At 39.7% G+C, this 27,811-nt stretch overlaps 1 protein-coding gene across 3 annotated transcripts in view; it reads left to right on the top strand.

Moving 5' to 3' along the window:
- The first annotated feature begins 8,130 nt into the window (after positions 1-8,130).
- pdgfd (platelet derived growth factor d) overlaps positions 8,131-27,811 on the top strand; it is a 48,142-nt gene continuing 28,461 nt past the window's right edge. The window contains exon 1 of one of the 3 annotated variants that reach the window (XM_051065418.1): positions 8,131-8,789. In XM_051065418.1, coding sequence (XP_050921375.1) covers positions 8,672-8,789 — 118 coding nt within the window. In that variant the 5' untranslated portion in view covers positions 8,131-8,671. The remainder of the gene's footprint in view (positions 8,790-27,811) is intronic. The other 2 variants (XM_018681613.2, XM_018681614.2) reach the window with 2 other exon arrangements.

Genomic DNA, 27,811 nt, shown 5'->3' with positions numbered 1-27,811 from the left:
GAACATCTATCAAAAGGAGGAAGAGGAGCCACTTCATCTAGACAAGTGGAGCCACTTTTTAGTAAAGGTTGCATTGCTTTTTCATCATTTTTGGCCACAACTTTGGATTTCATTGTGCTACAAGAACATTTTCAGTGCCATAGCCTCTGGTGCCTCATGAATCAGTGCAAATGGCTATATACTACTCCATTATGGGAAAATGTGCAATAAAACTCAACATAGAAAGAAAAGGCTGATTTCCACATGTCTGTATTTGCTTTGACCAAATATTATAAGCCATCAGACTGCTATCAAAACAATCTTTTGTGTGTTTCCCACCATCTCCTCTCTAATAGTAATAATTTCAGATATTGTTATAAACCACCATATGCCTTACAATTGTTTGTTTTTTCTAAACCAAACACTATAGGCTGATATCTGCAGACAAAGAAACACTGTCTTCCAGCTGCTGCACTTGACTCTGACTTCACTGTTGTTCACTCCTGAATTCTCTCCTTAATCATTAATTTTGTCATCATACTGGCTTATATAATTTCTTATATTTTTCTCCTTCCCTGTGTTACTACTCGTCCTCTTACTCACACTGAAACCATTCATTAATCAGCATGCTTTTAATTCACCCAATTATTTGCACCTGTGATTGCTGCCTGCCACTCGTGCCGCTAATGCCGACATCCAACCCCCACCTGCACCACCACCTGATCCCTACAGATTATGAGGGATAATGACTGTGCTGTAGGAGTATGTTGCTGAAGAATTTTACGGGTCCATCACAATAAACAGATGATATGCCCAAATAAAATATGCACCACATTTATCTACTTTTTATCACCAGTCTCTCAACTTTCTAACCTGTGCCTCAGCAACACTTGATGACAGAGGCTACCAAATTTGCTTGCTGTTTGTTCTGATTAACATCCATTCATTTCTTAGTACCATGGCTTGGCCTTTGAATATGGATGTGAATATTATTATAATGTCCCTGGTTCATGATGAATCACTTTTATTTTTTTCTGCTGTGTAGTAAGTTCCTCAAAGTGTTGACAGTGATAAAATATGACTTATATAGTTTATTAACTACAAATCAAGACCATGAAGATTAAAGTGGATATTCAGATTTGTAGTTGCTTAAATATAAAAAATAAGTAGGAATATTACTTTTTAATGCAACAATAAATTGTATTTAGATCCTGGTGGAAAACTGTGTCTGTGTTTCTTTCTGGTATTTAATGCCCAGGCACTAAATAAAGTGTTTTATATTCTTGTAATGACCGTAAAGGATTTAATTTCACATTTTATGGCTCTGCTGTGTGCTTGATAATAAGGAGCTAAGGCAATTAAGTCTTATCAGCTCTGTTGGGGAGCGTTGTGTATGCTTAGTATTTTGTTTGTTCATGTACAGTGTGTGTGAGGGAGAGAGAATATGAGCACAGCATGATGTGCTGTGATGTAGCCTGAATGTACGTCTATTCAACTCAAATACGACATCTGTGTATGTGTTCCTCTAAGTGCTTGTATGTATATAATATGTGTGTATGTCCATCCTCATACATCAAGTGGGTATTTTTAGTACACATGCTCATTAATGTCTACAAATCCTGTTATGTGCTTATATCCCCTACTGTTGTTGGCTATATTCATGTTGATAGAGCAGAACCAGTGTGCTTGTGTGTGTGTGTGTGTGTGTGTGTGTGTGTGTGTGTGTGTGTGTGTGTGCAAAACTGTCTCTCTGTACATATGAACATGTATGTGTTTAAATAGACTTTATATACAGTACATATGTGTGTGAATATAAGTTGTAGACAAGAGAACTGTGTCAGTGGAGCACAGAGAATCAGAGGACAGATAAGCTTGTCATAATAATCCTCCCTTTGCCTCATGTATCAAGCCAGCTTAATACACCTACCCTCTGATAATCTGCCACAAACACATCAGACAGCAGAAAAACACACACACAGAACTCACAGCCACAAAAACACACACACACACACACACACACAATTGCATTTACACAAATGAAACTGGTACAATTCAAAGTAAGTTAATTCTGACACTGTGAAATCATTTTGTTATGTGAGTTACTGTGAAGTAACTTAACTGTTATTGTGACAGCTGTTGAGGATTCTTGTAATTGGTGACTTACACACAAAGGTTCAGTATACTCTGGGGCTGCTATAACCAGAGATTCAGTTGTATGACAGAAAGAGATCAGATCAAAACATTGTCAGTTTTCAACCCATCAATCTCATTTTAAATTCCTGAAAATACAAAGTGTTTGTAGTTGTTATGTGCATGTAGAGTGGGAGGAGGTGCTCTAACATGTTCCATATGTATTCACAGACTCATTATTTAACCACGTTTTGATTAAATACATTACTTTGCATGGATAAAAACAAATGCTTAGATGCTTCTATAGATATTGTAATTCTTTTAAAAATTTTGTCACTACCACACTGTAACTGACAACTGCAATCTCCATTCTCCATGAAGATCAAATGTATAGATTTTGGGTGGTCTGATACTTTTGCTCTTTACAGTCTGAAAAAATTAAAAACTATATAAATAAAATTATCTGAACACATTTTAAATGTTGCCCAGACTTTGCCATGCACTTTTATTTGTTAACAAAGTTGAACCACTCTTTAGGATTTGATTAGATACATACACTTTAATGGCAAACTAAGGTTATCAATCAATATTGCGTCATATACTGTATTTGTTGCCAAAATGAGAACTTGATTTGTATGTTTGTGTGTGTTTGTGTGACTATTGTGTGCCTTCATGGTGAATATGATATGGACATACACATGATGGTCACAAGGTCACTTCCCTCTGAATACAGGATGCCATAACTCAGCTTCGAGTTACAGAATCTCTAATTACTGAAAACTGGGAGTGGAACACAGCTGAATGGAGCATGTCAGAACACACACACACACACACACACACACACACACAGTGACCTAACATACACACCTACATACTCCACAGACATGCACTCACCTCTCAGCCTCCTACGCACAATGCAAGCCCAGCAGACGAAGCCAACCTTACAAGAACTGCATGCCTCATTGCTCATATTGTGACATGCACACACATACGTGGGTAGACACACACACTTGCATGTTCATACACACACAGATGTTCAGCTCATTAAGAGATTCCCAGAGGGTAGCCAAGAAAGGCAGGCTACTGTGGGAACCTGGAGGAATCTGCCACTCTGACCTGCACAAACACATTGAAGATGTAGAGGAAATAAACAATGGAAGGAGGTAATATGTTGCTTTATTTGATTACCTGAAATTATAATAAATGATGGGCTAAGATAGATTAGTCAAAGCTAATCCTACATTTAGTCTGGATCTGAACATTTTATCGCTTTTCTAACTACAAAAATGCCTACCTATGCACTATGACTGGCCATTTACCTGGGCAAAAGTATCAATACTAACATGACAGCACACGCAAAATCAAAAATCAAATAAAGCATTTGGATAATTTAGCAGAAAAAGACCTCAATATCTCGACTGGGGCAGAAATTGGGAGTTTAAAGAAAAACTCCACACCGAAATGTATGATTTTAGCATCAAATAATAACCCTCAGCAGGCTTGAAAGTGGCTGTTAAAACTCAGTATGTTTCTTTCTTCAAAGAGAATAGCTGCTGTGGTCAGCTTGAATTTGTTTCATTTGTGAGTTCTGCAGCAGTGACAAGTATTCACTATCAAAACACCCACAGAAATGCTCAAAACACTGGTGCAACATAATGTGCTTTGACTGTCCATCTGTATGCACAATATGTTCCAATCACAGTATGGATACATACTGTGTACTGATGTGCTCCACATGCATGAGTTGAATTTTAATGCATTAAAACAGGTAAAATGGTTTCAGTATGCTCAGAATGCCACAGCTACAAAACTACAATACTACCTCACTGTTTTAAAACAGTTGTGTGTGTTAAGGAGTAAAAGTTACTGTAGTTTTTGTGTCATGGCTCCAAGGTTTGGTCAATACACACGGCACAGTGCACACATCCAAACTAAAACACCGGTCACGTCTCTGTCTACCAAAGCTAATCCTCCCTCATCTGACATTAAGCCATAAGATGTAAGGATGAGGAAGTAAGGAGGAGATGAGACGGGGGGCCAAAAGAGGAAATAAGTAGAGAAAAGAAAAAGAGAAGAAAAGACACTGATGCTCTTTGCCCCATTCACCTTTGACTTGTGATGTCTAGGCTATTAAATCTGATGCCAAGTGTCTGAGGAGCAGTTGGCATTTTAAGCCAAGACATTTCTACATTTTAAGAGCAAGATAAGATTTTTAATTTGCACATTTTTTATCTAAAGTTGAATTTTTTAAATACTTTAAAGTCCCAGTTTTCAATCATACATAAGTACAATTTTCTTCACCTACGCTGCATGTATGACTCATTTCTCACCAAAAATAAAACTCAAGGTTGCAGAATTTGCACAAGCTTACATATGCACATACTTAAGCCCACACAGGAATGCATAAATAAAAGTGTCTAAGGACAGGGAAGAGAGAGCAACATGCAGATAAACATATTGAGAAAACACACACTCACTTGTTCAAGTGAGTGTACAATGTAACAGACCTCTGTTACATTGTTATCCTCACAATGATAATATAGGGGCAGACTCTGAGACAGAGAAATTATTAAATATGTGGCACAAAATGTATCAAATGACAACTGAGTGACTGACTACATCGCCTGTTTCTATAAACCAGGCCCTTATTCCCTCTTTCTTCCCTTTTTTGTCCCATCTTTCTCCAAAAAGAATAGTTTGCCCTCATTTTGATTCAAGTATCTTATTTCATTCCAAAATGTGACTGTCTATCTTTCTCCTCCTCTGTCTCCCTCCTTCCCTTTCCTTTGAATTTTCATTCCATCCTCCTCTTTTTCACCCTCCTCTCCATCTCCTCTCTCTCTCTCCTTTTGCCAGAGTCTTCATATCATGATGGCTCAGATGCTGGCCCCCGTAAACACCACCCAAAGAAGTCTGTTATTCATATAATAAGTATGGCTTTTATCACACCGCACGCACACACACACACACACACACACACACACACAGAGTTCACAGAGAACAGACATATTCATGGAAAGGGCCACACCAATTCTGGGAAATCAGCCCGGTTGGACCAAAACCAGAAACTCTATTACAACAAGGAGTGTGTGAGTGGGTATGTGTGTACGAAAGAGAGAGACGTGGATAGCACCTATGTTTCTGAAATGAGCCTTGTTTGTCTAAAGTCTTTGGTAACACTTTACAAGGGTACATGAATTGGCATGACTTTGTATATAAACAAACCTAATGGATTATTAAGGATGCACAAAGTACTACCAGTATCCTCATGCATTCCTTTGTACAAGAAAAATACATAAAAAATACAGGGACACTGAGATGAGAATTTTTAATACAATTGGTGACCTGACCTTTTAATCACTGCAAGAATTGGCACATTTATATTACTGTTAATCACAATGATTAACAGTAACCACTGACGTTTAGAAATAAAATATTGGCCTGTCGTAGCAGAGAGCAAATGAAAAATTACAATAGAAGGGACAAAACTAGGAGGGGCTGTTGTTAGCAAATGAGCAGAGCGCAAGGAAACCAAGCAGCCTCATTGGCTTTTAAGGTCTGCCCAGAGGTGACTTCTATAATGAAATCATTCAGTGCTTCACTGTGCAGGTGGATTAGACCACTAGATTAAACACTGGATACAAATAGGAAATAAGGATAAGAAAAAGTTTATATGCCTGTTTAACTACTGTATAAATAGTGTTTATGCAAACATGCTGAAACTGTATCTCAGCAACATTTCTTGTTATAAATTTCAAAGTGAGAACAGTAAAATAGTGTGGCCCACTGGTCTTACCGCATACTGCCAACCAATAACTGACTTTGGGTGAAAATCAAATCATACTGCTTTATCTTTGTAGTTCATCCATCTCAGGGGCATACCATCACTAGATTAGATGTTGAGTGTATTGATCTGCCTGTGGGCGCCAATGTCATCATGATAAACCAATAGTGAAATCTGTGCACATTCTGTGGACCACTAGAGTCCCAGCCAGGTAAATAAGTCGTATTTTTCTCTCTGAGTGACATGTGACATGGCTTTCTTATGGCTTTCTTCTTTCTTATAAATACATCAATAGTTGTGCTGATTAGTTAATATAGATCACATCATATGAAATCATTTTTGGAATATTTAAACTTAAAACATACTTTAATTTCACAGTGTCCTTGGGCCAGACACAGAACTGTTCAGTGCTTTGTTCAAGGGCATTTCAGCAATTAAAACAGATCTATCAGTGATGGGAATTAAACCAGCACCTTTTAATTTAGTGGTTGACGTATCTGCCTCAAGGCTAGCCCGCCGCCCCAATATACACAGACACACTTTAGATATTATGGTTGCTCTATGTTTCATCTATGCACTGTGAAGTTGCTTCAGGGAAGACAAGACAAATGCCATATCATTAAAACACATGCTGCGGACACACACATACACACCTATACACACTTACACAAAGAGAGAAGGAGTGGGAAATATAGTAAGAGAAAGATTATAAGAATATCTGCTATTGGCACTGCACTGTAATCCACTGAACTGCAATAATGCTCTAACTCTGTATTCAAACAATATAACCAAATATCCTTAATGGTAACTGTGGAGTAGTATTTACAAGTTCTCTGGCTGAGCTCAGATTTGTCAGTGTTTTTACCATTAATATCATTTATTTTCCTCGTGTGAAATTATTGTCCATGTTGCTGTCCAGATACTGTTACATTCCTCCTAATTACAGTCTTGGCAGAATACAGTTTCAATGTGTTAAAGGAGATTCAAATGTATGTGTGTGTGTGTGTGTGTATCAGCATGCATGTGTGTGCATAAGCATGCATGGCGTATGATACATTTGGGCCTGCCAGTGATCTTTAAGTGTTCTTATGAATTCATTCCCCGGGTGCATATGCCTTTGAAGCTCAGCAGGGTAGTCTAATAGCTTATAATTTTAATTAATTTCCCCTCTCTATTAATAACCTATATCATTCCCTAAGTGGTTCTAAGTTTTAAAGGTGCTGCATTACTCATTAGCCGATTGCTGGGTAATGGGAAGGCTTTGTGCTTAGTCAGCAGAAACCTCAAGTTGGCAAGTTCATCCCATAAAGTCTAAATAACTCTTAGAAGTAGATGTGATGGTATTCATGGACATGGGTGGCACAGAATGAAAGTGAAGAAGAGCTGCTGACAGTGAGTGTGTGATGGCTGAGTGGGGGAGAGAGCGACAAAAACAGAAACTGAAACAGGAGATGAATAAACTTTTATCTTATGAGTGTGCCTTAATGAGAATTTGCCTGGTCGGAAATACATTTGTAAACTCTGTGGAAATGTTGAAGGCACTGCTTAGTTTTGCGGCAGGTAACACCTTGACATTTTACAGTGGTGGAAAAATCACCCTGGAATTCACTTACTTAAATGACTTCAAACATAATTCCTGTCTGAAATGGTCTGCCTTTGGCTTACACAAAGCTGTCTATTGAATGATTCCTGGCAAACCATGTCCTGGATTTACTTATTCCTCAACAAGTGCAATCTTGTAATCTGTGTTGTGTTCGACGAGTTGTGACATCTTATGTTAAAGAGTGAGTGATCTGAGAAAGATAATATAACACAGTGAGTGAACAGACAGCAGGTTGCTGTCTTTTAATACTCATCTTCCTCAACTAACCATGATTTTTACACATGCAGTAAGTAATAAATAGCATGAAATGGCCTTCTCTCTGTCATCAAAATCTAAGTGAACTCATGTCAGCTGTTTCCTGAGGTCTCTGTGTAATGCCAACCTCTAAAGAGCTAACTCAGGAGACTTCCACTCTCTTGAGTAAGCTCTTGGTATGTTTCCTGTCCGGTGCCTGGCTGTGCTGACCCTCTCTTGAGGGTTTCCTCTTTGACTTTTTGCCTTTCCACTTTAAAGACTAAAGTGTGCCAACACTAACATTAACTAGTAAAAGAGCATAGGATACCCCCCTCCCTACCTCCTGCCCCAGCATCTCCCTCAATTACACACCCATATTTCACAGACACACAAGCACACACACACACACACACCATGAGCGCGCACAACCCAGTTGGCAAAGTTTGAAGAGCCGTACTTTTATAGCGCAGACGTGTCAGACAGAAATTGGTCAACTATGCGGGATATCTCTGAGCGGCTGAACAGAATTTTTTGGCTTCGCAGTGATAAGAAGTTCGGCGCCTATTATCTCGAGTCTGACCGTGAACGGTGCTATATTATCCTCCACCTGCGCTGAACCGTTTCGGAGTTTTGCTCTCGGTGTCCGTGGCTTCACTTTTGGAGGAAGGCAAACAGTTAGGATATCTGGACACTGTGGCACGAGACGGGACACCGCGTGCGCCAGGCGTCAGGCATATAGGAGTCAACAAGTGGCTCTCATTCTCGGGCAGGGGGAGAGAGATTATAAAAACGTGAAGCTGTTGAATGGAAAGTTAGTCAAGAGACAAACATTTTTTTTTAATCGCGAGGTATTTTAAGTATATCAATTTTATTTGCGCCACTTGAAGGCAAAGAGGATAATTACCAAGTTATCTTAAAGCGTGTAAGCGTTTATTATAACCATGAGTGGACCGGTGGTTTTCCAGATGTGGATAGTTTTATTGCTGGGGACAATAACCGAGATCGGGATGGCTCAGGTCTCCACAGCCAAGGTGATGAGGAGCAACATCAGGAGAGACGGTGAGATGTCTTCATTATTTCATTTTGTGATTTTTGGGCCTTTGGCTTGTCTGTTTGGCGTATATTCAGTAGTGAAACTGAAGTGATAATATTTTGGGGACGTTAATTAGACTGATCGTTTTATCTTGAGTGGTGTCATTACTGTAGCTTATGTATGTTCTTGAAGCTGTAGGTTTATCTGTTAGTTTAGATAAAGCAGTGACTTATTTACATACGTGTATCATTGGATCTGTTTTTGTCCTTAGTATGTTCTTTCTCAGCTATATTTCTGATTTGACAGGATCAATTATTACATGAGAAATATGAAATACTATTCTTGCAGTGACTAATGGACTTGTGGCAGTCTATGGTGTTGCTTAAAATAGACACCCATTGTTCATAAATCTGACAAATGACTGACGTGGCTTGCTGTAGTAAATGACCTGTTGCCACACTGTTAAGAGAGAGAGAGGGCAGCAAGTGAGTGGAGACAAGTTATTAGATATGTTAAATGATGTAAATTGGGTGCAAAAGAAGCTGTGAAGAGTGAGGAAGAGCAAAGTCTGTTGGATGACAACCTGTTACACTTTTTTCAGCCCCTGAAAACTGAATAAGGAGCATGCATGTCTCAGACTGGGTGCTTGTAGCCAGTAAAGAGTGGGACTTCATCATTGCACCTCTCCTTCACTGAAACTGCAGTCCTCAGGTTCCCTGAGTCTCTTGCCTATCTAACTTCCTGCAGGTGCGCCATGCTTACTTTTCACTTGGCCCTGAGGCTACAGTCACAGTGCTACAGTACCTTTGATTACACACACATGCACAGTCACACGCACACACACGCAACAGGCACACACACAGCTGCAGGGTTGCTTTTGGCAGGGGAACATGAAAATACCACTGTATTAGGTTCTAACCTGGACGACTGCCTCCGAGGCCTGTTCCACCTCACACTCCTGTGTGTGTACTTATAACAAAAGAATAACATGGAGGGGTCGGTCAAGGCTTAAGTAGCCTTCATTTGAGTGAGCTTTGCTCCCCATGAAGTACCTCTGAAAGTTTATACTGAAATTATTTCTTGTTTTGTTTCATGAGGAATCATTTTATGATTATTTGAACCAAATCTTCTATGCACATACTGAGCATGGAGTCTACTTTGATAAATCTCCGATAGGTTAATATCAACATTTTATTACTTTAATCTGAGTGTGTAGTATCCATACATTAGACTGATGGATTACAACCTGTCAGAGGCAAAACAGTTGCTGAGTCTTTGTCTCAAAGAGTCTCAAGAGCCACAGTTGTGCTGTAGCAGTATTGTGAGACAGAACAGACAGACAGGGGAGAAAAGTAGCAAGTGATGACAGACAAATGTCTTGTTGCAAAATAAAAGCTGATACCTTCGACAGCTGCACTAACTCATTTTGGTCAAGGTTCAAGATACCAGCAGGATAAAAAGTCCCTTTTCTCTTACTGAATGAAAGAGGACAAAATAGATCAGAAGCAGTTACAGCTCCTCTGTAAATGTTTTATTTGTGTTCATCCTTGTGTTACTGAGAGAGTGAGTCAGTTTAAGACGAAAAAGTGGACTTAATTCACATTCAGTCTTAGTTCACCTTATAGTTGACAGCAGCTTTTTAGTAGTTTTGTTTTAGCTTGTATTCCTCCTACAGCTAAACACTTCCCTTTACAACATTTACAATGCAGCAGTTTATTTTCTAGATCATTTCAAGGTTCAAGGTTTTTAATTAATTTGGCAAAAATTAAATCAGAAGGAAACGCGGTCTCACTGTTGTACACATCCCTGAGCTGTCTACACTTGCCATCTGTCAAACTAATCCAGAATTTGGGAACTCCCTGTGATGATTTTGGAAACAGTTGTTCTCCAAGTTTCCGCCTTTAGAGACAGGTCTGAAAACATGCTTCATCTTGGTAGTAACCTGAAGCTGGAGGCTAGGTTGATGAAAAAGGTAGATCTAATTAAATGTTTATTTAACTTAAACGGTTGCAGTATTTCAATCACCAGTTGACCAGAAGTGTTAAATCAATAGATCACAAGAGATGAGACTTTTTTACTGTCACTCTGTGGGAAAAGGGGCAGCCACTCACTGAAGATCCTCCTGGCACAGTTATCAAGTCACTTGATGATTATGTTCTGATGATAACAAATCAGATTGATTTGATCAAAGTGAATTCTTTTGATCTGTTGATGATCTTTAGTTGCACACAGATCATCCACTGTGATAGCTGCTATTGAGACTGACTGCTTCTTAGATGGTGCACAGACTTTTAACAGTTCTTTAATCCACTGCATACAGCTTTACAGTAATACACTCTGCCAGATATTATCTGTAGGTGTGTGTGTGTGTGTGTGTGTCCCTTTGTTTATGCATTAACAGTCATCTTATATGAGAATATGAGAGCTTAGTTCCGTTATTTGATTGACTGATTAGATGTGTTCCTATCCAGGAGTGAACCTCAGGCTGACAGGGTCTCTGAAACTTTCACTTGTCCGCTTACTATTTTGAATGTGCTTGTGTGTGTGTATGACCTTGTGTATTTGGATGTGTGTGTGTGAATGTTCTGACAGAATATCTTAGCTCACTTTGAGGAATTCCCCCCAAGGTTTTTTCTCCTGTGTTTGTTCAGCATTTTGCTCGGTCCACTGAAGTGTGTGCATTAAAGGGGGGAGTGACACAAGGAGACAGAGTGTATTCGTAGAAAAGGAAACACAAAATTACACATGTAAAACCACAGAGAAAAGTAAACACTACTTGGCCTTTGTGTTCTCAACAACTTATCATCTCGACTAAAGAGACTAGAAGACCCAGATAGGAAAAAGCCTATTACACATACTTATGTCTGTGTGTGTGCAAGCAGCGTAAGAGACAAGCATACAGCAGTTAAATACTGACACTGTCAGCCATACACAGGCAGACAGACAAACCAACTCACAAACTATCACAAATGTTCAAATGAGTCCATCTGGTTTGCAATTACATTATAATTTATCTTCTGTATAAATGTTCTCAGTTTTTACTGCTGAAGTGAATCAGTCTTTCTGAGAAATGCTCTGGTGTTGCTGTTAATGACGACTTCATGACAGACTTATTTCATAATAGAAGAAGAGGAACTTATGTAACAAAATTGAAAGTACTCATTCTGCAAAAATGGTCATTGTTTTACTATGATGGAAGACTGAGCTTATTTTAACTTCTTCATATAGTGTTGGGTAGTTTAATCTACAGCAGTGCATCATATTCTGTAAGATCATCATATGTTTGTAGTATCACTGTCCTATGAGAACTGCATTTCTAATAAGTCAACTTTTCATCAGTTCATAACAACAGCCCCATTTTAAGTTTTGTCAAAGTTTTCAAGCATCTTCAAGCTAATCCAAGAGGGTTTTTAAAATAGTTTATTTAGCTCAAGATGTAGGAGAATTTTCTCAACCCATAAATGAACACTTAATCCTTCAGTCTATCAGAAAGATACATGGTTTTCACTGGACAGGAAGGGTATGGAAAATTGTAATCTGAAAAATAATTAGCAAGTAAAGCTGTCACACAAATGAAAGAGAGATAAGTACAATATTTCCCTCTGAGATATAGTAGGGTATTAATTACATAAAGGGAAAATGCTCTAATAAAGTCAGAGTACCTCATATTTGTACTTATGTACAGTACTTGAGTAAATGTACTTAGTTACATTCCACCACACAGTTAACATGCAGCACATTGTAATATGAGAAAATGTTTGTAACTGCCATCTGTCGATTCAGCATTAATCTTTGATACATGTTCAGAGAAATTCTTTCCTCAGATGTTGAGTAGGCTATGTATTATGTCATTTCTTACAGCTAATTAAGGTTGCATATGTTATAGCTTACACTGCAATTTCTTTGTGAAATCAAATCTAAAAGATAAAATGCTGACATCAGCTGTACAAGAAAAGCTGCAACCAAAGATCTAATATCAAAACATTTTATTTATTTATCATGGCACACCTGGGCTACTACAAATGCACATTGATATGTCCAGGCACAGCCATTCACACGAACACAATCAGAGACTGAGTTCCAGAGAAGGTGTCGCACAAAAGTTGCACTTTGTGTGTCTGAGGGAATGTGTGAAATAGAGATTTGAGTGTGTTGTTATCTTTTCCAACCCTGTTGACTTTAAGATTAACTAAAGTTCTGCAACAATATTACTCCCACACACTTCTTAAACCTGTGAAAGTACACCCAGACATAGTAACATGCAGGCACACTTGAACCACATACTATTTCACTTTAAGTATGAAAAAAATTGCTTGTAAAGAATGGCCACATCTGTAATCAATAGTGTCAACAGTGTTTGAGTCGAGGAAATTATATTTAGTCAAAGAGTGCAACTTGCCACTCTGCTACAAAGAGAATATGACTTTTATTCCTGGCAGGGACAAAGTCACTATATGCTTTATAAAGGCTCCTGGCATATCTTCCTGATTCCTCTTTCTTCCAATAGTTCTTCTCTTATCTGTTGCCCTCCTCTCTCAGTGCTGTCTTATCAGTCTATGCCTTGCTACATATCACTCCATCTCTCCAGATCCTCCTCCTCCAATCTCTCCCTTTCTCATTTCTGTCTTTATCTTCCAATCTCACCCCCTCCCCACCTGTTTCAGCTCTTTTTTAATCAAAAGCTATTTCACCCTATTGGCTCTGTGAGCAAATATAATGTGGCAAACAGTGTCACAGACACGCACGCCAGCACACTCTCACAAAACGAAGGTACCTGCACAAGGACAATTACATTTGGTGAACCTTTGTGAACCAACAGACATTTTAATATGCCTTGTGGAAACACTTAAAAAATCTACATGCACAGTGCCACAGATGCAGAGAAATAAACAAAAAGGATCGCGTTACACAGTAATACACACACACACACACACACACACACACACACACAGGTACAGAACTTCAACACAAGAGCTCACAAAAGCATGTGTGTGGTCATACTCTGGGCGTTGGTGCTGTGAGTGTGAGTGTGATGTCATGGGGTCCTTGACTGTGTTTGAGAAGGTGGCCTTGCATCTGTTAACACATACACACACACACACGCATACACACAAAAAAGTTTCCGTTCTGAAGCTGTTCTTTTCAGTTTCATGGAACTGTAAATGTTTTAATTACCATTTTTCTGAGCATTTTAAGAATTTCTTCTCTCTCAATGTCGGATTAAAAGTTGTCATCAAACAATCTGACCTCAAGATCTATTTAGTAGTAGTTTTGAAGTTTTCAATAGTGTCACACAATTTTCCTAAATGTAAACTAATCTACATATAAACTAAAATGAACATGTCCTAAATCTGTTCTTTCTCTGTGAGGTGGAGCACAGAACACAGATTTACTCTTGGCATGAGTGGACGGCTGTGGACCTGGTTACTCTGTCCTGCTATAAACCCTCGTCAACCCTGGTCAGTTATGACAGGATGCAAGCAATGGTGGGGAGGGGTGTCACTGAGGTTATTGGAATTCATGAGTCACACTCAGGACACCCGACATGGAACTGCTCCCCTACCGCCTACCCAGGCTGACATACACCAAACACATACACACACACACAAAACACAATTACAGGATCTCCCTTTCAAGGGAATCCCCCAGTAAACACATGTCATCTAAAATGAACATGCACACTTTGCATGAGCTAAACGTACCCCACCCCTAAATGTTTGGCAGACAGTCTTTTCCTCCGCTGCACAGAGAAAAAAGGGTGGTAACCACTTGGACAATCTGATAGGAGAGGAGTGTGTGCTATGTGTGCAAAGAGAGAGAAGCAAAGAGTCTGACGATGCCTAGGAAATTGAGTGGAGCTAGGTCTAGGATTCATGTATGTGGTGGTACTCAGATTTTGGAAGGAGAGGGCAGAAGAAGTGAAAGTTTAGAAGGGAGCTTAGGATAGTTAGAGGGCACAGAGAAGGGGGAGAGGGAAAAAGGTGTGTAGAGGGAGATATGCGAAGTTAAAAGACCGGTCCCTCCACTTTTCTGCCCAGTCAGCTTCGAAAGAGAGATAGCAAGACCAATGGCAAGCCAAATGGACAGAGTATAAAAGAGGAGATGGAAGAAAGCAGGACTGATAGAGGACAGGAGGAGGGAAGAGATAAGATATTGCTGGAGAGGGAGAGCAGGACCAAGTATAGTTCCAAAGATCAGCAGATTATCTGATCTGACCAAATCTAAAGTACAAAGAAAAAAGTCCAAAAAAAAAAAAAAATAGCATAATCATGACCCTGTCAACATACAGTAGCCTGGCCACAGATGAAGCCTCCAGATAAATCTTGTTTCTCAGATTGGAAAGGCCAGGTTAAATTTGTGCACACTCAGTGGAGTGGAAATGTAATTAGGCTTCTTCACCTCATGCCCTAAATATGATACTTTAAAAGAGTAATGAATTCCCCAAGATTATCCAAATATAGAGAATATCCTTTTACATAAAACATATAATTATTTAATGAAGGACGGTGATTATGTAAAAACTGCTTACTATAATTTATTATCTCTTATTCAATTTAGGCTAATTTTAGGAGTTGTATATTTTATTAAAAGTAAAGAACTGACTATGTAGACTATAGATACAATAATGATTCTTCCAACTTAAATAAGATATATTCAGAATCTGACCAGCTGGCCTTACATAATTAAGAAAATTATATATCATTGTATCTATATCCATAACATAAAACAAAAACATAATGGTAATTAGTGGAGAATAAAATCGATTTAAAGCAATACCATGTAGTTTAGCTGTAACTTAGTGTATTCATTCCTTTACCGAACAGATAACCCATGAGCAATAAAACACGCTCTTGCTAAGTTCAATAGTGGCCTACTAAGTGGTTTGCATGATTACATTGTCTTGTAGTTGGTAAGTGTCCACAAACCTAAAGTAATAGTTTGACATTTCAACTTATTACCCTCTTCCCAGCTAGCCTGGCTCTGTCCAAAGAAAAAACACCCAACTGCCCCACAGTAACTGACACATTATCTCTTGTTTGTTTGGTCTGTACAAACCTCTGAATGTAAAAACACTAAGCTGTGGTTTGGCATAGTTTCCAGTCTTCATGCTAAGCTAAGGTAATGGGCCACTGGCTGTAGCTTCATATTTAACACCCCACCACAAGAGTGGTATCAATCCTCTCATCTGACTGTAGGTAAGAAAACTAAGAAATCCATTTCTCATAATGTTGAACTATTGTTTTGACACAAATATCACTGTGTAATATGACTGAGTTTTACAACTTTGCTTTGACTGACAGCTCTTTCACTTAATTCTAAATGCAAACTCATGAGTTGTGCAGAATCGTTTATCTCCACTGATGTGTTTTGTCCTCCTTTGGCTATAATAAGTCAATTTACAAGCCAATAAAGCATTTTTGAAGTAGTGCCGAGTTGGGACACAGTAGAGGACAATTAGAGAGCAAGCCTGAAAGAAAGAGAGAGGGAGACAGATGTTTAGTCCTTGTAGGGTGTAGTCAGTCTTGTGACTGAGCCATCCAACTGGCACAGTGGATGCAGATAACAGAGGAGCAGGAAAAAGAAGGAGAGAAAGAAGGAGGTGGAGGGTACATGGAAAGGGAGACAAGATAAGAGAGATGAGAGGAGCAATGAAGAAAGTGATGGGGCCAGTGGATGAAAGAGGAGAGAAGATAAAATGAGGAACATGAAGAGAATAAAGGAGCATGGCAGAGAGCTAGGAAAAGATAGAGGGAAAAGGGGAATTAATGAACAGATTTCTAAAAAGTGGGAGAATAAACAAGTGGAAAGTTATAATTGAAGGGGAGATGAGAGGTTGAGTGGAGTGAAGCAACGAAGAAGCACCGAAGAGAGAGATGTTGTAGTCTGTCAATACACAAGCTTCACAAAAACAGCTGACAAGCAGGTGACAGAAAGAGCCGGGGAAAGAGAGAGAGTAGAGCGGGATAAAATGAGACAAACTGAAACAGAGAGTGATGGGTATGAAAAGAGACAGAGCAGAGGTGTGAAAACAGTGATAGAGAGCGGGAAGGAGTGTGCTGAATAAGCAGTGAGAGTAAAAACAAGAGATTGAAGGATTAGAGGAGTGTAGAAGAGAGAAAAAACTTTGGAGAGAGGGAGGGAGTTTGTGAACACACAGCGAGGTACGCAGCACCCCCAAAAGTGAGAGGAACACTGATGAATAAGAATGAAGGATAATAGGAGGAGGAAAATAGAGTGTGCAAAAGAGAGTGTGCAGTTTTAAAGGAATGTAGATCAGCTGGGTAGTGAGCTTCTCCCACTGCATTAACTCTGTCTCTGTTCTTGACAAACAAAGCTAATGTGACTTAACAGTAAATGCATGCAAAAACTGCTGATCTGTTTGTGCGAATGTGTTACAGATACTGAGATAGAAACAGAGAAGGCTGATGTGTGTGTGTGTATTTGGGGATGGGTGTTGGAGTAGAAACTATGTGCAGTGATATACTTTGGCCTACAGCAGAGGTCTGTATTAACAAAATGAAAACTAATACGGCGCTCCTTCCAAACTCAGCACCTGGGTGTTCACATAAACATTTTCAACTGTCAAAATATATCTAAACAGAGCAAATGAATTTACGTTTATAGATTTACTTTTCATTTTTTCAGAGAAATACTCTGTAAAGGAGACTTTCAGTTCAAATATGGCTTATAATGAATCCAACTGTCAAGTTTATACTCTACTAGCACAGTTTGATACAGACCCCTTGGCTACTGACTCAAAAAACTGAGTCCTAGATCAAACCACAAAACATACTGATGGCTGACAAATTAAAGCAAAAAAGCAACAACACATGTCTTTGTAAGGTATTGAACCATCACAAGCTCCCAGAACAGCTTCTATTAAAATACTGCATTACACTTTATATTAAAAGAAACAACTCCAGTATGCAACAATGCCACTGTAGTTGCAGCTGGTGTGTTAATTACATTGATATCCCCCTCAGGCAAGGTGTTGCATTCAGACAGGCTTTCTGAGGGGATTGTGAGGGAAATTAAAAGGAGCTCTAGTGCAGCTTGTTGGCAGTTGTTTGGATTTCAGTCAGATAATAACACAAAGCCAGCTGATTTGCATCAAGCTGAGGTCAAAGTATGTAGTGTATATAAAAGCAAAAGACAAGTGAACATCCACAGTGAGGCAGGCAGTGAACAATTCATCATTCACCATTTTCAAACCTACATGAACTAAACATGCCTGCGTGTTCGGGCACATTGATAATAACTATAACCCATTATCATCGTTCCCTTCTTGAGGCTTTGAAGGCTTCAGTCTGTGGTGTTTGTTTGTTGATCTTCCTACTAAAATCTGTATCTATACAGCATAAGCCTATTCAGCCCTATTTATTAAGCAAAAAAATTACATTCACCAATTATCACCAAATATGAAATGTGAGGAGTTGCTGCATTTTTCCATAAATGTAATACTCTGAGAACTTGAAGGTATTTTTCACTATTTTCTGACATTAATAAAATAAATAATTGATGCTTGGGAGGTAACTGAGGCAGAAAACATGAATGCACTGCTACACTCACACATTAATCAACTTATGTGCTGCAACATAATGCCAATAAATCCTCTGCAACAAGGCAGTGCATTTAGGATGAGTGTTGAGAGTAATGAGTGGATGACTGCACGTTCCACGCTGCAATTCCTGCTGCACAGGTCACCTAAAAACTCTGCTGCAATTATCGTATTCACTTGGCACTGCTGCTGCTGCTCTTCATATAGCATTCTATAAGCCCTATAGTTCCAACCTTGTATCCACATGTTCTGCTCTGAGTCTAAGTTACCCTGAGAGGGAAAATATTACCGTCTCTCCCCAATCTCTGCAGAGCTGATCTCAGTGTATCCTTCAGGGGTGTGACTAGGTCTGAGCCTTGAGGCAAAAATCAACTCTATACATACTCTGTAGTCATGTAATAATCTGTGTTTTGACTGGATGAACCCAAGGCATCATACTGAAGTGTAATTTTTTCAGACATCACCTTGTAATAGGACTCTTGTAGTCTTCCAATGTCTCTCTTATTCACAATCCAGCCAAAGAGAGGGAAAAGGCAAGTCCCACTTCCCACAGTTTTGAGGAGCCCACACAAATAGTGCAGAATTTAGCAATCAAGTCACTTATTGCATGTTAAGGAATATTTGTAGGTCCCATTTGAGAGTGAAAACCCTGAAGGACAGTAGTGCGGGTGGTGAAAAGTAGAGGTTAGGATGTGTTTCAAATGTTGTCAGTACCTGCTGAAACTTTAACAGTACAAGACACTGATATGGAAAAAACAGTATGATGCCAGTGGGTTTCTGCTACTAGGGCTAAGTGAGGGCAAGAACATGACAAATGTCAGAAGTGACACTGCAGAAAGATGAGAGCAGGAGCCACACTCACCCCAGGAGATTTGTCCCTGCTGAAGGAAAGAGATAAACACTTTGTGTATTTATATTGTGTGTTTTTTATATGTGTGTGTGTGTGTGTATGTGTGTGTGTGTGTGTGTGTGTGTGTCTGAGAGGGAGAGTTTGACAAATCCTCTAGTGCACTGTGAGAGCTATGTCTTTGTTACTCTGACAATGGTGCTCTGACACAAATGAAAAAGATTCTTTTTTTCCTCCTCTGTCAAACACTTTTATCTTCCCCTCTCCAACTGTCAGCATTTCTCCCCATATTTCCCTCACCCTCTCTGATTCTCCATTTGTGTATCTCAGCATTTCTCCCGCTGTCTCGCTCCCTCTTCCTCAGTCTCTTGTCTTCATTAGCTTCCCCCTTTTCCTGTTTTCACTTCATCATTAACTCTCCGAATTTTGGTACCTGAGCGGTAGAGAGTGAGGACAGGAGAGCTGCAATTCTGGAGAGAGAAGTGGAGAATACAAATACAGAAGAGAGAGGGAGAAATGGGGATACGGGACATGGATAGGAACAGAGAAGAAAAGGGATAAGGCATTGTTAGAGGGATATCTTAGGGGAAAAAATGAGTGAAAGGCAGAAAGAAAAGTTAACAGGCAGAAAGCAAAAAAGAGGAAGAAAATAAAAGGAGAGGGGCAAAGAAATGGCAGGAGGATGGTGTTATGTGCTACTGTGGAGCCTGCAGCAGGATAAGTGATCCCAGTGGTAGATAGAAGGTCAGATACACACTGACAGTCAGACCACTGCTTAACCTTGCACTCTGACCACATACACACACACACAGACACACACAGGCAATTCTGCACTTGGGCGCGGGCTTGCATACACAAATGCACACTTACAGACACACACACACACACACACACACACACACACAGCTGATGTAAGGCAGCCAGACTGAAAGCAGGATGGCTGTCAAAACATCAGCATCTGCTCAGCATCACACACAACGCTCAGAGCAAACACGCACACAAACATACATCTAGCAAACAGCGTCCAAGCAGCCCTTAGAGGGATCAAGGCTGATATTTGATAAACTTGTGCTACCCCAGCTGAGGCTTAGCTACTACACATTCACACACTCACATACACACATTTTTTTTTATAAAGTCATAAAGACACTGAAACATAAAGAGATATGAAGCAAAATAAGCTCTTTGCGCTTACATTGTTGCATTAGATATTTACTATATTGTGACTGTATATACTGTATATGGCTTCAGATGTGTGTTTTATTCCATACACATACTGTATTTATGTGCATATCAATGTGTGTGTGAGTGTGTGAGCACGAGGCAGGGCTAATTGATTGTCCTCGTCAGCCCTGCTGTTCAGACTGCGGTAACCTGTCAGCAGGAGCCAACTGCTACTCTAACAAGCCTTACAAACACGCACGCATGCACGCACGCACACACACACTTTCATACTCTCTCACAGGCACACACATTATCACATTAGCCCTTACTGTAGAAACAAACGCACATACTCACTTAAATGTACACACAAACACACAGAGGCAGCTCAAGAGATCCATAAAATAAAAATGCACACGGTGTGATTGTGTCTAAGCTGGCATTCTTGACATTTGCCAGTTTGAATGATAGACGTTGGACATATTTGTAAAATCCCTTGGCATTTCCTGATACGTGACAAGTATTACAACCACCCAGCCTTTAATCAAACCTAACGCCAGAGTTATACGAAACAGAAATTCACTGTCTGTTTGATTTACAGGAACAGTGATCAGTGGGAGTCTGTCTGATGATCCACATTCTTAATGGTGCAGATACTGTATTAAACAAAGATATAACATGGAAGATATTGCACATACCAAGTAACATTCTACATCAAGCCACATATACTGTGCAGATACACACTCACACAGGGAGGATATTGCTGATGAAGTGTTGGTAAATACACTCAATCACAGTGTGGGAGGTTATACCAGGACTAGCCCCTCTCATCTTTCATCCTTTGCTTCTCTCAATCCTGCCCCTCCCTCAAACCCTCCTCACAATCTGTTGTTACAACTTGAGCCGGCTTCCAGCACCCACCTGCTTCTCTCCTCTCCTAGTTTCTCTCATTCTTGCAGTCATGGATTCCCATCTTATCTATCACTCCCTTCGGTCTCTCTTTTTGTCATCCTCTTCCCTTCTCACATTTTTTCTAGGAATTTGTTATTCATCCTCCTCATTTAGCGAGATGGTGGGTTCTGTCAGACGCTGTCCTTTGACTCCTCCTCCATCCTTCCTTCTCTGCAATACCGTAGTTGTGTATGTGTGTGCACAGCACATCCATTTAACGAGCTGTATATAAGTATTACACATAATACCTATTTTATCATCAACCAACTATGTGTGTCACTATTTTGGTCCAATCATGACTGAGTGATGACGCCTGCGGTAAAAGTTACGCTAGTGTAATTAACTCAAGATGAATAATAACGCTGAGGTTGCAGACCCCCCAAGCACATTGGAGTCAGGAGTGTGGGAACATTTTGGTAGTGAAGTTACTGACATAAAGTAGGACCTATTTCACCTAATTGGTGTACCATAATACAATGTTATTAAAGCAAATGTGAAGTCTATGAAACACACTTTATCGTGCATAGATAATGATAATACATTTCATCCCATCTCTTGCACTGAGATTGTGATGCCATCTTTGTACAGATAGGCTTTCTACTACCACCGAGTCCCTGAGGCTCTCTCTTCCTCCCTCTCTGACTTTAATATATGTGCATGTGTACTGTGCATACGTTTTGCTCATCAATTCAGGTGTCTCTACGTGTGCATGTGTCCACAAATATCTATATTTTGGGGTTTGGTATTTGGTGTGTGCCGCCCTCTGCATTCGTGTGTCACGGCTGCCAGAGCTGTTCAGCCACAACGTCTCCACTGACCTGTCCTCAATGCTGACTCAGCGAGTGTTGGTCCCCTTCTGCATTATTCAGCAAGCTTAGCCAAGGTGTTAAACAGGAGCACATCACAGCAGAGGATGGGAGCATGCTAAGTGGACTGGCACAAGACAAGGAGAATGCAGAGATGTTAGCTTAGTGCGATAACACAGATTAACTTGTAGAAACAAGACCAAAGCTGTGTCCCGTTCCCATTCAAACACACTTCAACTTAGATTTGTTTGTTGATGAAACTATCATCCAACTACGCAATACATAAGAAAGATTTCCACAGTTATAAAAATTCATTAAAGATGCTGTAATTACATAATGGACTATATAAACACTGATAAACAATTAGCAGTTATGTAATTTGTGGCTTAAAAGCCTAAAATCCTGGCACGGTCCTTTACTTGCAATTTAGAAATGTTTGAAAATTATTTGCACTTTCTCGGGGACAGCAAAAATGCCATTTTGTTTTCTACTACAGAGGATAATAACACAATTCAAGTAATTTCACCAGTTCTCAAGTTGTTTTAAATCAATGTGCTGAAAAGATTTAAGAATTACTAAAAAAAAAATGAATACTACCTTTTCAACTTTTTAACCACCAATTTTCCACCCTAGTTGGCAGAGTGCAGCTCATCTCTCTTCTTTGTACCCATTAGGCTAATTTGTCCCCATCAACAGGTGTTGAGTCATAGATGCCTGAGAGGCACTCGCGAAAGCTAAGTGGATGCTAATGTTAATCAAAGGCCCAAAAGGACCATTGAGACTCGCTGGTGAAGATGTAAGGACCAGCTAAAAAGCTCCAGTACCAAAGGAAAAAACTGAAATGCATTGTGAGTCACAGCTTTCCACTGATGTCTCTTTTTTGTTTTTGCCTTTGAAAATAGACAGCAAAAGCAAGATAATGATGAATTTGCACAAATCGACACACATCACAACAAAGCAAGTGACACACTTACACAAACACGCATACAACTCCACAGATGCACACAAAGCAGTTAGTCTCTTTTCTTATTTATGAGTCTAACTCAGACATGCTCTTTGGTGTAGCCTATATAGTGTTTGATGTGTCGAGGTATCTTGGGGCTTTGTGGACTTTCCTTGTTCTTTTCACAGTACAGTAGCCGCAGCAATGTTTCCCTATCGGTCTTTTCACCGGCACTACCCTCCTTTTTTTATCTGTTCTGTTTTTACATTTCTCTATCTGTTTCCTTTTCATTCTCCTCTTCTTTAACCCCTGTCCCTCTCTACCTCACTCAATCACTGTCTCTTCCTCTTTCTCCCCCATCCATCCCATCATCCTTCATCTCTGCTCGGTCTCATTCTCGATTCTCAACCTTTCTTCACCTTCATTTTGTCCTTTGTGTATTTTTGTCTTTGTCTGTCTGTGTGTCTTTCTGCTCCCTCTTACTTTCTCTCTCTGTGTGAGGATGTCCACTCTGAGTTGTGTGTAGTCTTTTTGAAGAGACCCTGGCGATTTCAGCAAACAGTGTTTTGATCGTGTCTGTGAATGTTTGTCTAACCTCCTCTGTCCGTGTCACAGCACATGCCTTTGTGTTGGCTTCAAAGGAACACACGCAAAATATTCCAATCTTTTAGCATAGGTATGTGCTTGCAGAGCGAACACATATGCTTTCTCACCCTCTCACATGCTGACGCTCTTACACTGAAAACTTCCACCCACACACGAGCACACACAGAGAGTGTAACCCCTCCTATGAGTGGAGAATGGAGAGAGCCAAACACCCTACAGCGTTTTGGATTGTTCTAAAATTGTCCCCCAGGTAGGGGTTGCAGGGACAAGTGCTCATGTCATGATGAACTATTATTTTTATTGTTCTGAAGATGAGGAATGAAGGAAAGAGATCCAGAAGCAGAGAAAGCGAGAGAGTGTGAGTAATGGGTGGATAAATACCTGCCTGATACGTACCGTAGAGATAGTACAACATACTACAGAGCACGACAGTAGGGAGGACTAAAGACAGTATATGCAGGTTGCATGTATACAGGACACTTGGTTTTATGTGCTTTTGAGTTGTTGCATAAGGGAGGTTAAATGCGTGAAGCTGTTTGTATAGGATTTCAGTGTGTGTGTGTGTGTGTGAGTCATCAATATCTATACAGTCCTGTCACTGAAGTCACTGAGACTCCAGTATTTTCCAGAGGCCTTGAAATAGAAAAGTTCTATATGATAATGTTACCAGGTAACAATAGAAAAAGTTACTAGATAAATGGTTATTACCACTGCACCACAGAATGCATAGCCCTGTGTAGTCTACAGGGTCCATCAGTGTCCTCACAGTGTTCAACACCCATTTGTACAGTTACATTTTCATTCCACTCAGGAAGTGGAGGTTAGTTAGCCTAATTTACTATCATTAGTAAGCTAGGCTAATAAAGGCCATTGAAACTCATCACAGCTGTCTTACTCTGTACTACTCAAATCACAAAATGGATGGAACATACAAGGTCACAGAGTAATGTAAATAGTGCTCAAAACACAGACTAAGCTAATGACATCGGCCCATGGATGTGTTACAGGAACTTAAAGATGGCACCTACTCTGAAAATTGCTCGCCTGGCACATAAGCCAAAAAAGCTCTCTTTTCTTCTAGGTTTGGTTCTGTGCTGCACAGCCTGCTGCACATGTTCATTAGCATCTCTCCTGCTGGTCTAGACCATCACAATCATGCTCAATCCGCACACTTTACATTGGGATGTTGTTATGCAAATCAAAATCAAAATATGAAAGATATAAAACTAAAGAAATCAGAATGACAGTACCAACACTGTCAACAGTTTTGTCAATTTTATAATGGTAGTCTATGGGGAAAATACTTTTTGGGCTGCAGGGGATTTTTTACTTGCAGTACAGTGAGTGACCACTAGGACAAATGCCATATCCAGCTCTCTTAATAGATCCACACACCAGCTGATTTACTGTCTGTGAGTCTATTAGAATTAAAGTGATATTATGAATTTCTACACAGATTCCTACACAGATATTGGACCAATCAAATTACAGACACTGTCAGCTGGAACCAAAAATTCCCCTCTCTGGAGAACACCACCAAATATTAAAGCTACTGATTTTGTCAACAGCTAAAATGACTTTTAGTTAATCTTTAAAAGCTTATTTTCTTGTTTGGTACTCATCCTGTATTTCAGGAAAGGATTTAAATGGAATGAGTATTTGGATAATATCTATATATTTCTTATGTCTTATGCTTTTTGAGCAGATTTACAAAATAATTGAGAGAGAAATCCATATTCATGTCATTCCATGACACATCTCTCACTACAACTCTGTGTCCATCAAGCTAATGCAGCAGCTCTCTTGTGTACAACTGAAGCGACATAATGCATGTAGTGTGTTCTTTTCCATAATTATATATATATATGGGTCTGCGGTTCTCTATAATTCATGGATATGTACACCCCCAGCTGCTTCCGCATGTATGTAATTCTCAGATGAATGTGTATGTGGCCTGCCTTATGCACTGGACACCCCCACACACTCTTTCTTTAAACATGCATTTTCCCTTCTTGATCATCACTTTGTCAGTTAGACTGGAGAATTATTGAAAGGTCCCTCCTGTCCCACGGTCCTTTCTATATTCTGCCTTCCTCTCCATGCCAAAGCTTCATTCCATCATCTCAGTTCCCCACACTTTATGACACTGAAACTGCAAAAACCATGTAGTCTCGCCACATAACAGTGATGGAAGTTAGCTGGTTTCAGCAGCAAAGGTGAGACTGCACCAAAATAATAATGTGACAGAAAAGAGTAAGTTAAATCGGACAGAGGAAGAGAGAGATACAGACTTTTTTTTGGTACCATTTTCAATTAATTGACACAGGTTTGGCTTGGTCCCCAAGTATGAAATATTTTCAAATGTGAGAATCTAGGTGTCGTGACATAAACTAAAAAAGAAAAATTAGAGCTTCAGTCATTCTGTCATGATTAGAAAGAGAAGGAGACGGAGGTACAGTAGATGGTGCAGGATGGAGAGAAGAGAGGAAGTAAAGAAGAGAGAGGATGTGGGGCAAGAGCCGATGCTGACCAAAGCTGACACCCCTCGGCATGCATGCGTCATCCCCAGGGTGTGTGTGTGTGTGTGTGTGTGTTTGTCTTTTTCATGCCTCTATGCATGTGTGAGCGTGACTGAGAAACAAGGGAGAATATTTAAAGCTGATTTGTCATGAGAGAGTGGCAAAACAGTGGAGCCAGCATAGGCTTTGATAAGCAGCACAGCGATGCACACATGCACACGTGTGCAGACACATACAATCACAAACAAACACACACACACACACACACACACACAGGCCTTGAGCTAACATTTAGCCAGATGGAAAAGGCTTTGGTTATTTCTCATGGGTGAAAATACTCTGAGGGTGCAAGTACAGCCTCCTGCATCAACATCCAACACACAAGTAGATGCACACTAACACACACCCTTATGTAGTGGCTAACAGATGTGTACATACAAACCCACTGTACATACAAACAACCAATGACATAAACACACACATATGTGCACGAAAATCAACACACATGCTCACGCAGTGTTTAGTAGCTAATGGGCAATGTTTTACACTCTGTTGCCAAACACAGATGAATAAACAATTCAGCAGATAACTGGGAATGACAGCAAATGGGTCTGTAATAATAACAACAATGACATCAACAATAACAAAAATGTTTTCTTTTTTTTTTTAAAAACTGTGTCAAATATTTCTGTAGATTATTTGTGAAGCAACTGTTGCATTCATTCATGCCCAAGCCAAGTTGGTTCATAAGATCCTCACTAAAAGTCAACCCACATTTAATAGACTACTGTGGTTGAACCGGTAACTGTCTCACAATATGAATGAAGCTGGTCAAAGCTATCCACTGCTGCATACAAACTATGATATATCCTGCCCACGGCTTTATTAAATGGTCTTTGTCTTGACATTTCAGACTTTTTCAGACACCTGTCTATTCAATCAGAACCCTGACTGGTTTCTTTACCCTCTGGTCCCGTCACTGAAATGTCCACTCACTCTCTGTGTACATAAAAAAGTTAATTAAATAGTTTAGGGAAGTACACTTTTTTGCCTTGTGGTGAAGAGTTAGATAATAAGATAAGTAAAAGGAAATATGAAGCTATAGCTAGCACCCAGTTAACTTACCAAAGCCTGCTCCCAGCCAAGAAATAGTCCTTTTTTAACCTCAAGAAAAATGGCAAATTGTTGTATTCAAACATGTTCAGATTCCATTCTCCCCATGCCCATAGTTGGAGCCTGTAGATAGATATGACAGTGAAACTGATCTTTTAATCCAACTCTGCAAGCAAATGAGCATACTTCCCAAAATGTTGACTCTTTCATTTAACAGGGATGTAAGCTCAGGTCATCTGTAATTATGTAGTTTAAACTAATTTCATGATCTCATAGCACATCAAATCTAAATTCGTAACAGTTTAAAACAATTATTTTTAGATAGAAACTTGGAATGCCACCAAGAACGAGAACAGCAACACTGCTTTTCTCTAGGGAGTTTTTCACAGCTGAAAGTGAATGTATTATGTGTGTCCTGTTAGCTGGTGTTTGGGGCTTATGAGAATTCATTTTGAGAAGATGAAAGTCAGACAGGATATGTTAGACAGGGAATGGCAGATGTAGGAAATGGGGTTGCCTTGTTATAGGTAATGTCCTGTGGGA

The sequence above is a fragment of the Lates calcarifer genome, linkage group LG21, assembly GCF_001640805.2.
Source record: "Lates calcarifer isolate ASB-BC8 linkage group LG21, TLL_Latcal_v3, whole genome shotgun sequence".
NCBI lineage: Eukaryota > Metazoa > Chordata > Actinopteri > Centropomidae > Lates > Lates calcarifer.
Note: the sequence above shows the minus strand (reverse complement) of the source record. Positions and strands in the feature narration are given on the sequence as shown.